The following is a 13,125-nucleotide window of genomic DNA, read 5'->3' as shown; positions in this document are numbered from 1 at the left end:
CATCATCATGAGTGGGTGCCACAGTGAATACAATCAAGCCTCTTAACAGGGTTAGCACAGGCAGTGAGACAAACAGATGATGTGAGGACTAATAGTAATGTTTTGGTAGTGATTGTGTGATGGAGAGTGAAGCAATCATTTACTCACACAGACAAACATAAACTATATTTTCTCCACCCCGAGGCTGTGATGTTTGTTTGTGATGCCAACAAACCTGGCTGGATTTGAGAGACAGACAGGCGGAGATAGAAGAGGATGATGACAACGATGAACGTGTGGAGGGGTAATGACATCACAGCGGTCACCAAGGAGACGAAAGGTCAGAACCCAGAGTCACCTCTTCAGCTAATGCATTCATGCTCTGTCTCAGAATAGAGGATGAGTCATACTCGCTGCATCATCGCAGCAGGAGCCAATCAGAGAGCTGTCTGTCACAGCGTGCATCAACTGATAACCAACCAATCACAGAGCCATAGCTTTTGGGTTGTACAAATATTTTTAAAATACTTTTGTAATCAAATGTATTCCCCTAATCCATAATTAACACTTATATATAAAATAGGGTTATTTACCTTGTAACAATATATGAATGCTGAATATATAAAAATGACCTGTCCAGCTCTCACTCTGCATCCTGGACTGTGTCCTGTGTCCATAAGGAAGTGGACACTTCAAAAGCTGATCAGTGCAGCTGAGTTGAGTTTAAACCATAGACTGTATAAATAATGGATATAGCCACCATGATGTCACTCACTGGTTTGTGGACTCCTGTTTTCAAACCTTAAGTTTGCCATTTTGGCCATCGTCTTTTTGGATTTTGGAGCCAGAAGTGACCATATTTGGATGAGAGGGTGGAGATAACCCTGATGCTAGCTGCTAGCTTGGTTAGCACAGTGCATTTACAGCTATTTACACCGAATTATTTTAGTACAACCACATGCTGGCCAAGACTTTTAGGCGGAACAACTACATCTATGCCTATGCACTGTGAATCTGGGGTTACGTCATGATTACATTAGGTAACTGATGTCGTCGTAGCAGCTTGTTGACAAACAGCACCCACCTGTTGGCAATGCCCTTAATTATGCGTAACTTTAAGCACATTTAAATGGGTGAATTACATAAAAATTCATCCCCATACAATTGTCACGAACAGGGATATTAGCTATAGAGACCAAGACAGTTTTTTTACCAGGCTGTAAACATGTTTATTTCTGCAGGGCATCGTAACATGGGGGTCTATGAGGACTGACTTGCTCTTGGAGTCAGCCTCAAGTGGCCATTAGAGGAACTGCACTTTTTGACACTTCCACGTTTGCTTCATTTTTCAGCCCTGGAGGTTGCAGCTTGGTTTGAACTGAGTTTCTCCTACTTTGCAGACAGCCATTTGCTTCCATTGATTACACCGCAGTTTCAAAATTGAGTTTATTCAAGCAGGAGTGATGAATTATGACAGCTCTGTCAATATGACTGTGAAAAAGATGAAAAATACCATTCATAAATAATCATGAAAATAGGGTTTGATACGAGAAACATCATTAGAATGATCATTTTAATATAAAACGCAAAATGTGGGGTTTTGGCTATTTTATTTACATTCAGCATTTCTCATTGTCTGCTTCCTTCAGGCACAACAATTTTGTTAGATGCATTTCCCATTTTCTATACAACCTTCACAAAGACTTTTTGAATGTTTTGAAATGTGCTTTGTTTATGTCGACATTGCCTTCTCCTCTTTACCTGGCAAATTACTGCTTCTGACACACATTACCTTAGCAGAGTTGTGCACCACTTTATAAGTTACGCAAACAACATAAAACATTGCCCCACAGTGCCCCAAGTGGTCAAAAACTCCACAGCGTACCTTTAAATTTGAAAAAGGATTAGTTTCATTTATTGTACTCAAGGGAAGTTCACCACAGTTATGCAACACCAATGTGTGTGAGAGAAAAACAGAGACACCCTGTTCATTGAGGTGGGACACCTCCGTAAACTGATATCTGGAGGGAGAAAGGAGACAGTGAAAAGAAAAGAGGAGGAAGCACAGATAGGGGGAATGAGCGAAATGGAAAAGGCATGAAAAAAGAAAAACCAGGAAGAACAAGGTGGGAAGAGGATGCAGAGTAACAGGAGAACATTACATAACCGTTACTAACTTTTGTTTGAACTGGGACATAAAACATACCCACACACACCTGATGGTATTCATTGCTCAGTATGACAATGGGGTTTAACTCTAACACACCCTCTGCAATGACAATGATGTGAACAGTAAAGTCAGGGACAAATCCATGGAAATATCAAGTAGCACATATTAAAGGAAATGTCATTATTTATTCACTGTATGCAGTCGATGTCTTGGTAGGTATTTTATAAGCATTAAGCGCCATCATCAGGTCCAAATTTTTATTTAGCGCTGGTTCATTCTGTAAATAAATAACACTTGGAAATGCCCTTCTTACAAGCCTCTTTACTGAAATCTACCCAGATTATGTAACTGGTTTAGAGCTGCACACACACACATGCACCTCTGATACCTGCAACACACTGGACAGAGTTTCAGTCTCTCTGTCTCTGCCTCTGTCTCTCACAGGAGAAACAGTCTGGGGCAGGATGAGAGGTGAGGAATGAGATGGGCGAGCCTGAGCACTCATGGAAGAGAAAGAAATATCTGTTTCAATCCCACTTTGTGTGTTGTAGCTGCAGGTAATATATCAGGATGTCAAAACAGGCTGTCTTTTTCTGTTGTTCTTTCACACACAACACAGCCATGTATGTCTTATTTTGATTGTCTCATTTACATTAAAACATTAACTAATTAATTAATCAAATCGCAATGACTCTGTCTCACCTAAAGGGGGTAATATTACATCTGCACTCTACTAAAAGCTCCAGTTGCTGCTGGTTGACATTTCCACTAACATTTGGTCTTAAGGCAAGAAAAGCCCAGGTGGAACTAATAACATGAATGAGGGCTCAGTTCCATTTAAGTGTCCCAGGATGTCATACCAGTGAGCCGCCACACACAAAACAGATCAAACAAATGAACCCAACATGGCCTCTTAAAGGCCACTTAGCCTGGCTGATCAGACCTCTGCTCAGGTGGAAGTCATACTGACAGTGATGTCAGGTCACCAAACTTGTTGTACTAATGAGAATGATGAAGCTGTAATTTGTCCCCCCTGGCTAACAGGAGAGTGAGGGAGATGTCAAACCAGTCTGTGCACACACACAGTCCTGACAGGACAGCCAGTGAGTCAAAATAATTAAAGTCATCTGTGTGAGTGTGTCATGGGTGTGCAGGGCACTTTGATGCTGCAATAATTCCCCAAATATACATCTTGAAAACTCCTATAATGAAAATAAAACATAAAACTGATACTGCAAGATGCCCCTCCATGACGAGAGCGTCGGAAAACACTTATATTTTAGCACGCATCAGCTTTTTTCAGTGTTTTTTGCCAGTTTAAATCACCTGGGGTCTCATTAATAAACACTGCATACACACAAAACAAGGCCTGAAAGAGGTGTATGCTAATTCCCATGCAAAAGCTGTGATGTATAAAAACAGACTTTAGGGGAAAAACTTTGTCCCATGCTTACGAACATTATGGAGACAGGAAATTGGTGACGCAGATGGTGAGGTGGAAGCCTGATTGTAGAAACTGTTGAATATTTTTGGGCTTTTGACCATTTCTGGCATTTGTTCATATGTACTGTTATTTTATAGATCCTCTGGATTGTTTTGTAAATGAGACCCCTGTTGCATTTGTTTTGGAGAGAAGGAGACCTCTGCAGATAATTCGTCTGGATCTTAAGTTATGGGAGATAAAAGGTGAGCACACATCAACAGGTGCTGGTCTAGTTGCCTGTCTCTGACATGCCAAACAGCGTTGGAGAGACACTGATTTTAAACTTAAAACTGCTTTAATCAGCATTTACCGGTTTAAATCGCCGGGTCCATTTGTTTTGGAGATGAGGAAACCATCCATCCATCAATTTTCAACCACAGATCCAAAGCCAGGTTGCGGGGTCATCATGCTGACGTGAAACTTTTTCAGTGTTTTTACCAGTTTTAATCACACAATCCATTTGTTTTGGGGAGGAAGAGACCTCTGCAGATAATTCAGCACTTGGTAAAAACCTCCTGAACAGTGGTTAACCGGGTGAAGTTTCAACTGGTTGCAATCTGCAATCCTCACTGCTAGATGGCACTAAATCTCCCTAAATATTACACACTGTTCCTTTAAAGGCTAGTTCACATTACACAATTTTCATCCTGATTTTGTGTCACCTAGACTATCGTAATCTTTTGAGTGTTCATACCTGGCGACGTGTGTTTCTGTCAGCGGGAGTCTCGCCAACTGCGTTACGACCTGTGTGTGCACACCACAAGATTTCTCCACCGATCCCTCCCCAACAGAGGCCCAGATAACGCGGTGACATCACCAAACTACGTTTTTTAACTTGGAGACGACACATTGTAAAGGCATGGGTATTCTTCCCACTGTTGAATCAGATCTGCCTCCAGAGCCTTGGTCCAAACACAACGCACTACCCGTGATCCTGTGGACGCTGCCATTGTTGTTGTCGCTTGCCAGCTTGTCAGTGTTGCCAGATCTTGGGAAAGAAAGAAGCAACCAGGGCTATGGAAACAAGCCCTAAAGAAGCGATGGATATTTATGGAGAAAGGCGATGTTTCGAGAACAAGCCCAAATAAGCAACTCCACTTTCGAAACAATCCCAAAAAAACGCAACCCGTAACCTGGAAACCCTGCGGCTTGTCCTCCTCACATTTCTTCCATCCTCCTGCATGCTGACGTGGGACGTATCTCACCTCTCATTGGCTGATGCTCTTTGTCAGTCGTGTCAGACTTCTCCAGTTTTCTAGCATGCCAGATATCCAGTCCCAGTCACAAAAGAGGGGGTGACTTGCTCATAGGCTTGTTCACACATGAGGACTCGTCGTGGCAGATTATATGCCGACTCACCTCCGACCCAAGGTGGCTCTCAAGATCCTCTGCAATGTCAAAATTGCAGTGAAAAGTGGAAAGTGGAATGAAAGGTGAAAGTGGGCTACTCAGTGTGTAAAATGGCTCCAATCAGAGTGCCATACTGCTACTGCATTTTGATTACATAGTGGTATTATTAACACAGATGCAATGTATTGTTGGTGCTGCATACAAAATACGTAAGTGCTGCATTTCATATACAAAACCTCAATTTGTAAAATGATGGGTAACTTTAAAATAAGGGAAATATTTCCCTCTGAAATGTAGAATTACTAGGTAACATGAAATTGAAATACTCAAGCAGAAGTTCCCTTAAAATTATACTTAGTCACAGTAAGCAAAGCCTACTTCTTATAGCATGAAATACTGTCGTTAAGATGGGATTTGACATTAATATTAATATTTCTGTGTTTTGGGCGTGCTCGTTATTTGACGCCACGGGGCGGGGCTTCTCTGAATATTCATTAGGCGCGTGGGAGAGACAGCGCACGCGAGGAGCCAGAGGCTGAGCCGCACGCACACAGCTGGATGGATAGCAGCGTCTTCGCCACAGCAGCCAAAGGATGTGAATTTTGACATTTTTTAAAGTTTGTCACTCACAGAAAGCAGCAGCTGGAGGCAGCTCGACTCACCGGGTCCACACACAGGCGGTGAACATAACAGCTGGATACTAACACAGCACGCGGCAGCCGTCTGAATACAAACTGCTCCATTTTAATGAGTTGATTTGAAGATAGTTAGCTACTGAGCATCCGTCCAGTGAGCTGTAGACACACACACAGTCATGATGGAGTCCATCTTAGACAGTTTAGCAGCAGAGAAACTCTACCCGTCCGGCGGGACCAACCTGTTGGACCTGGAGGAACTCAGCGACGGAGATTTCCTCACTAATGTGGTGAGTTATTGCTCTAAATTTGCCCCATTTAGCTTTATGTCCCACATGTGAGCCCATAGTTTGTATATTCACTAGTATAAACTATCCACTATGCTGCTGGAAGTCAGCTGTCAGTATATCAAACGCACCTCTGCTGCCTGTTCCGCCCGGAGCCGGACCTCAGGAGGGCGGTGCAGTTGTTCAGATCCTGACTGACATCCGGGGCTCGTACCCTGTGTGTGTATGTTTGTGTTTAATTGTGCAAACCAGTGTGTGGGACTGGGAACAGCAGCACAGACTGGCGAGTTACTGGTTAACTTGTGTGTTGTGTTTGTGCTCAGTGGGCAGGTGTTGCAGTCCTCAGCTGCAGACCTGACTATTAATACAATGTGTGTGTGTGTGTGTGTGTGTGTGTGTGTGTGTGTGTGTGTGTGTTTGTGTGGGTGTGTGTGGGTGTGTGTGTGGGTCCTGAACAGTATCTGGTTTGGTGTGTCTGTGATAGAGACTATTAATGGACTAATTATTCATTAGCTATCCATTAACTCTTTCAGGGTTTCACTTCATGACACCCTAATTAAAAAGAAAGCTCATCAAACTATGGAAATGCATTAATCACAGTAACTTAAGTCAGATTTTAAGCATAATATTTGATGATCAATTCATCCTTTGACCAATTTCAAAGCGTAAATGACGAAATTTCACCTGTTGCCTGGTTTTCTCAATCGTCTATCATAGCAACCTAAATATTTTGGGGGTTTGCTCTGTTCAGTCAAAACAAGACATTTAAAGCTGCTTTTATGGGCTCTGGGAGCTTGTGACTGGCATTTTTAATCAAGTAATTGAAAAAAAAGTCAATAGATTCACTGATAATTAATTAAATGTCTAACTTTTTACATTTATCTCAACTCTATCATTGCAAAGTGAATCCCAGACAGTTATGCACTGTCAAACTGCAATCATGCGTGCCATATCTGCCTCGGACACTTTAATTAAATCTTGTCCAAGCAGCTCAGTGGTGCTGCAGAATAATAAGTGCTGCAGTACAGTTCAGGCTGTTGCGATAAAAATTCAGAGGACAGTTACATCTCCCTCCTGTCTAAAACCACCTGTTGTCACCGATCCTCTCTCCATATCCTCGTCCAAGAGCAACAGGTTCCCCTGGACAACTGCTGCACCTATCATCTCCTGTCTCACCTGAGTGATTGTGTCTTTAATTTTGGACGCTTGTGTCTGTAGAATCATGCCTGTTCATTTATGTAACAATCCCTGTGTTGCGTATAAGTGAAAGTGCTGCAACAGGAAACAATTAAGCAATCATTAAGCAACAATTAAGCAACTGTCTCATGCCCACTTTTGGCAGTCGCAACTGCACTGTTGCATGTGAACCTAGTCATATCTAAATGTAACGAGAGCCCTGGCACTAGCCCTTAATGCATGGCAATGTATTCCTCCCCATCCCACCCTTTTCCCAAGTGCACTGCATGTGTGCGGTGCACCTCCGGCCACAAAATGCCAAAAAGTACACTGCCATGCCCTCTGCGTGCGCCACGCTTGACCGAGCCTTGCACTCTAAACTCATGGAAACAGACGGAGAGCCATTTTACTGCCGCACACTGAGAGTTTAATGATAAATATCACAATATCAGCAGGAAGTACTCTTTCTTTATTTCTGTTCTCGCTGTCTCCTTTTCCACTCTGTGTCATTTCCTTTTTTTAAACGGCACAGGTTTTTTAAAGCAGACGTCTATTCTAGTCAGTGAGTCAGCCAAGCAGTCTGCATGTGGTTTAAACTCCCCCCCGTCCCTGTTCTAAATAAAGTAGTCCACTCTGCTGTGAAGCCACTAGGCTGGGCTGTACCACTGAGGGCATGGGAAAGGATGGCTGATTTATTGCTCTGCAAGATGCCATGCTGATACATATTTGAATCTCTCCTCAGTCTATAATCTGCAGGTGTGTTGTGTAGACAGGTGCTGTTGATGGAAGCATCAGAGACCTCCTGTTGCTGATGCTGGTGCTGCACAAGTAGCATGGCTTTATCGGTTTTTGCTGAAAACGGCCTCTACAGGTGGTGAGACTGAACCAAAACAGTAAAATCAAAACCAGGAGCAGAGAGGTGCCAGTGAGCTGAGAGGAACAGCAGTCGGGGTTGACTCATCACGATGAATGACTCTTTCACATTACACCACGTCATTGTATCCATTGTTAAAATAAAGATATTGATTATAGCAGCTATATGATGCTGGGAGAAGAGCACAAAAGAGGAGATCGCAATTTTCCTCATTCAGACAGTGCTGCTGTAGATGTGCAATTTTTTCTATAATGGTTAGGACATCATTACTGGACATCAGCTCATTGGATTTCGTTAAGATGTGCTTCATGCTGCAGCACAGCAGAGATTCACACATTTCCTGCTTTGTATTTTGTTTACCTCTTCCAGTAAACTGTGAGCCCTGTTGATAACCAGGAGGAAAGACTGTGTAGATAAGAAATAGGAGTTGGCATTAGAGAGCTGATGGAGGTTGCTTAAGAGAAATAATTGGGTGAATTGACATTGTCATTCAGTCATTATGTCTCATAGAATTAACCACCTGTCCCAGTATTTTGAAAAGAACAATAGTCGTTTGGACAAAAGTGTACCTCCATTCATTGATCATTTTTAATTGTGCAGGAAATTCAGCTTTCAGAAGCTCCAAACACAGGCCAAATTATCTGAGCATGAAGTACGCTTTTCTCTAACTTCACCAGCTGGCCACTAAGGGCGTTGATATGTGGTTGACTTTAGGTTGTGACACTAGATAACCAAAATTCAATGTTAGGACAAAGTCACTATTTTATGAAGAATTCTGACGACAGATGACGTTAATATTTTGTTGGTTCAGCGTCTTGATGTACAAAAACAATATGTAGGTCCATCCATGTCCCACCCCTCACCTATGGTCATGAGCTTTGGGTAGTGACCGAAAGAATGAGATTGCGGATACAAACGATAGGGTAAGGAGCTCGCACATTTGGAGGGAGCTCGGGGTAGAGCCGCTGCTCCTTTGTGTCGAAAGGGGTCAGTTGAGGAGGTACAGGCATCTGACCAGGGTGCCTTCTGGGCACCTCCTGTTAGAGGTGTTTCGGGCACGTCCTACTGGTAGGAGGTAGACCCAAAACACGTTGGAGGGATTACATGTATGGGAACGCCTTGGGGTCCCCCAGGAGGAGCTGGATAGCATTGCTGGGGAGGGTGCTTTGCTCAGTCTGCTGCCCCCGCAACCAGGCCCTGGATAAGCGGATGAAAATGGATGGATGGTATGGAGAACGTCTGCAAAACATCATTAGTTAATGTCCACGCTCCATGAAATTCTAATGCTGTTCAACATTTAAAATAGCGCCAACCCAATTTTCTCTCCAACCAAACCTGACGAAATCTGCCCAATGAAAGAGTCCAACATCTTTCGGATGTCATATTCACATCCGTTGCCAGCTAGGTCCAGTTCTCTGTAACGATAAAGAGTTATCCCAAGTTTTCCTGGCCCATATTTATGATGCCTCTCTGTATTTCTAAGGAAAACAAAAGCCTCCAACCTCAGGATCCTCTTAAGCTTCCCACACACATGAAGCATGCTGCTTTTCTTTTCTTCTTTTGTGTGCATAACAATTCCCATTATACATGAACAGGCCTTGAATACAGTTTGAATTGTGCATCATGCACACTGAACCATTTTATCCCAGTGTCAATAATCACGCATGGATAACATCATTTACCACCTAACGGGTTAGAACAGCTCTGCATACAGCTCTGCTAAACCCTGGAGGAGAAATGAGCACGAGTGCTGCAACTAATGATGATTCTCATGATGCATTAATCATTTGTGTGAAGTGGGGTTTTTGAGTGTAAAGTCATGCTGGACAAATGCAGGGGGCGAATGCCATGGTAACACACTCCACTGACCTTTCATTAACTGTCTGGCAGAGTCACTTTGAAGCACATGAGGGCCAGTTTCAAAGCATGGGCGTTAAATGGTATGAATGGAACAAAGGTCTATATATGGAAATTGAACAGCCTATAAACATTTGCATGAATATATTGTATGGATTAACACATAGATTCACACACACACGAGCACAAAGTGAGGTCAACCAGGGACAGTGTCGTGTCTATTTGATTCGATTCTACTCTGCTCGAGTCTATGTTTGCAGAAAACGTAATCCCTATAGATATTTGAACACTCTTTCCTCTATCCTTGTTATTTTGTTCTCTACATTTATATTCTAGTCCCTCTGTTCTCTCCTTTCTATTCTACTTTATTCTACTCTCCGTTCAGACCCTGTACTCCAGCTTTAAAAAGACACACCCATCTCATTTGCATGCCTGTCCCCGATTGGCCGCTGAGCTGCCAGATGGAATGTGAGCAGGCATGCAGCCGTGTGTGTGTGTGTGTGTGTGTGTGTGTGTGTGTGTGTGTGTGTGTGTGTGTGTGAAGGAAAAATACTCTTCTTCTGTTCTACTGAGGACTATAGCTGAGTCCAATTCAGTCTCAACACACACACAAACACATACACACACACTCTCTCTCACTCCTCTCTCAGCTCAAGCGAAGCCAAACACAGCCAACCCACTGTAGCCACACACCACCACATGAAGCCAAATACAGTAGAGAACATTGCCATTTTCTTATCTGTGGCAGCCAGTGTTATAGCATAATGACATGATGTTTTCAGGTCTCTCACAATTTCATTTTACACTGCAAAAAAAATCACCGTCTCAACCAGCCGTGTAGTCTTTAATTGACTTTCTTATTTAAAACCAGTAAAAAAAAAAAAAAAGTCTGCCAGTGGATTTTGTAGAAATAAAAGATTATACTAGAGTTTTTGCATGTTTCGGCCTACTTTACTATAAAAATAAATGACCTTTAGTCACTTTCCAATGCATACTGTAATATTGCAGGTGATTAAATGTAGGGCTGCCTGCAGGAGATGAATATTTGTATATATAAAATGTGAAATATGCCTATGATAATTGCTCTCTGGACGACACTTGGAAGATTAAGTAATGATCAGAATGTTTGCCATTTTCGGTTGACCAAACGATTAATTGACCAATCATTAGAGCTCTTCTCTGATAATTCCCCAGTTCATACTGCAGCATTTTAGATCCAGTGGTTCCCAACTGGTGAGTCGCGGTCCAAAAGTGGGTTGCCAGTCCGTTCTGAATGCACCACAGCTGACTCATAAACAATGGCAAATTTGTAAAAATCACACTTTATTTTTTAGTTCAGTGAATTTCCGACACAGACCTTTTATTTTGAAGTGCTGTTTCATTCTGTAGAGTGAGCGAATAACTGCAACTACCTAAAAGAGACAGCAAACTAGCTCGACGCAGCACTGAATATATTAAACTGTGTGGACCTTGAAGGAATGACTGAGGAGAAATATGGACCCTGTGTCTGGATCAGTTAGGAACCAGTGTTTAAGATGACTGAATGAACGGTGATCTTTTAGAAAGCTACTGACTGATGGAGAGACTTCAAGTCTATGTTCATGGATTGATTGATTGCAAGAGTGTGAAATGAATGCAAAGCTAAACATAGGCTAACACATGCAAAACACTTCTGGTGAAATGGTAAACAGGACTGATGTTAAAAATCTGACATACAGGGCACTACAGAAGTCAACTAAGGGTCGATGATGTCATATTTTAGGAAAAAGATTAGAGCCAAATCTGAAAAATTTCTTCTGATTTTAAGCTCAGACGGTAGCACATCATTCCACCCCTCATATTGATGTGAATATATGGAGCCCTTTTCAAATGAAAATGGTATATTCATGCAAACATTTGCCTTTTGGTGCTGTTTCCTGCAAATTGTGGAAGTACCTGCATGTCGTGCAGAGTTCATGATATGGCAAAATAAGCTATTGCTAAAATTGTGGCTGGGACAGTGATGCAGCAAAATGTAGTCACTGTGTGAAAATAAGTTAATGCAGAGAGGAAGTCTGTCGAACATGACTGAGCGTTCCCTGCAGCCTACTGTAAGATGTCTCAGGGTCTTGTGGTAGTACCTGCAAGTGCATCTAATGTACAGTAATTTATGACACTCGCTGTTTTTTATCGTCACATAAATCGATAAATTCTTTCATCATGATTTGGGTTCTTTTTAATCAGGAAAGACACAAGTAAACATGAGCGTAGAAGCTTCATTTGACACTTTGACCCTGTTGATTTGATGGTTGCATGGAGCCCTATAAATAGCAGCCAAAAACAAAGCACCATGATGCCAAGAACTGGAAACCAAGATACATTAACAACTGGAATAAGCAGAACCAGAGCCGCTGCAGTTGGCTCCCGAAGGCTGAATTTGAGACGACATGACTTGTTGAGAAAAAAATGTTTCTTCAGTGTATTTCCCTTTGGCTTTTACATGATGTTCTGGGGAGTTTACGACGGTTTCCACTGCAGCGTTCATGCCATAATGACATAAAGTTTTTGGCCTGGCTCTCAGTCCAGTTTATCCCAGTGCTTTCCTTCCTCACTCTATCAGGAAAAGCATATCACATGCACACCAACATTGGTGATTTTTTTTTTTTTTTTTTGGTGCATATTTCACCTGAACCAGTAAGGCATCCAAATGACAGGAGAGAACAGAGATATGTTGAGACTCAACACTGTTAATTACAGGCATAACAGAGTCACTCTCTGCTTTTATAATTACTCCTTGTGTCTGTCTTTCCCAGCTCTTTCCCTGTGTGGTTTACATCTCAGCCCCATCCCCCCTAATGACACACCACCAGCACCACCACCACCACTGAAATAAGCTATAAAAACTGTCAACTGCTTTTTAACACAGTTTTTCCTCCCTAATGTGATTATTTTCCCAGCAGAGAGGGTTCAGGTAATGAAAGGTCCAGACCTCTGCTCCTCTGTTCACACCAACTGCAGCTGTTCCCTCGCCAACCCCCTAACTCATTAAGCTTCCTGTCCTAATAACAACAATAACAGCTTCCACTGTATATATGTCACTGCTGTTTGTCTCCGTGTTTCAAAGCTTTGTTGCAAAGTGCTCTCCAAAGCAAATAATGAAACAAAATGTACAATATCGGAAAATAAACCGAACTGCATTTAGCACTGATGAGTATCAGGTGGTGTAGGTGTGATGCAGGGCAGCATCAGCACTGAATGTAATGCTCCACTGAGTGTTGACCTTTTCTCCAATCAATTTCATTGTTCGAGGAAAATAATATTGTATTATCCGGATA

At 42.3% G+C, this 13,125-nt stretch overlaps 1 protein-coding gene across 1 annotated transcript in view; it reads left to right on the top strand.

Moving 5' to 3' along the window:
* Positions 1–5,502: 5,502 nt before the first annotated feature.
* Positions 5,503–13,125, top strand: part of creb3l1 (cAMP responsive element binding protein 3-like 1) — a 42,806-nt gene continuing 35,183 nt past the window's right edge. The window contains exon 1 of the mRNA XM_049570756.1: positions 5,503–5,907. Coding sequence (XP_049426713.1) covers positions 5,797–5,907 — 111 coding nt within the window. The 5' untranslated portion in view covers positions 5,503–5,796. The remainder of the gene's footprint in view (positions 5,908–13,125) is intronic.

This window comes from Epinephelus fuscoguttatus, linkage group LG24 (genome assembly GCF_011397635.1).
Source record: "Epinephelus fuscoguttatus linkage group LG24, E.fuscoguttatus.final_Chr_v1".
In the NCBI taxonomy this organism is placed as follows: Eukaryota; Metazoa; Chordata; class Actinopteri; order Perciformes; family Serranidae; genus Epinephelus; species Epinephelus fuscoguttatus.
This window is presented reverse-complemented; position numbering and strand designations above follow the sequence as displayed.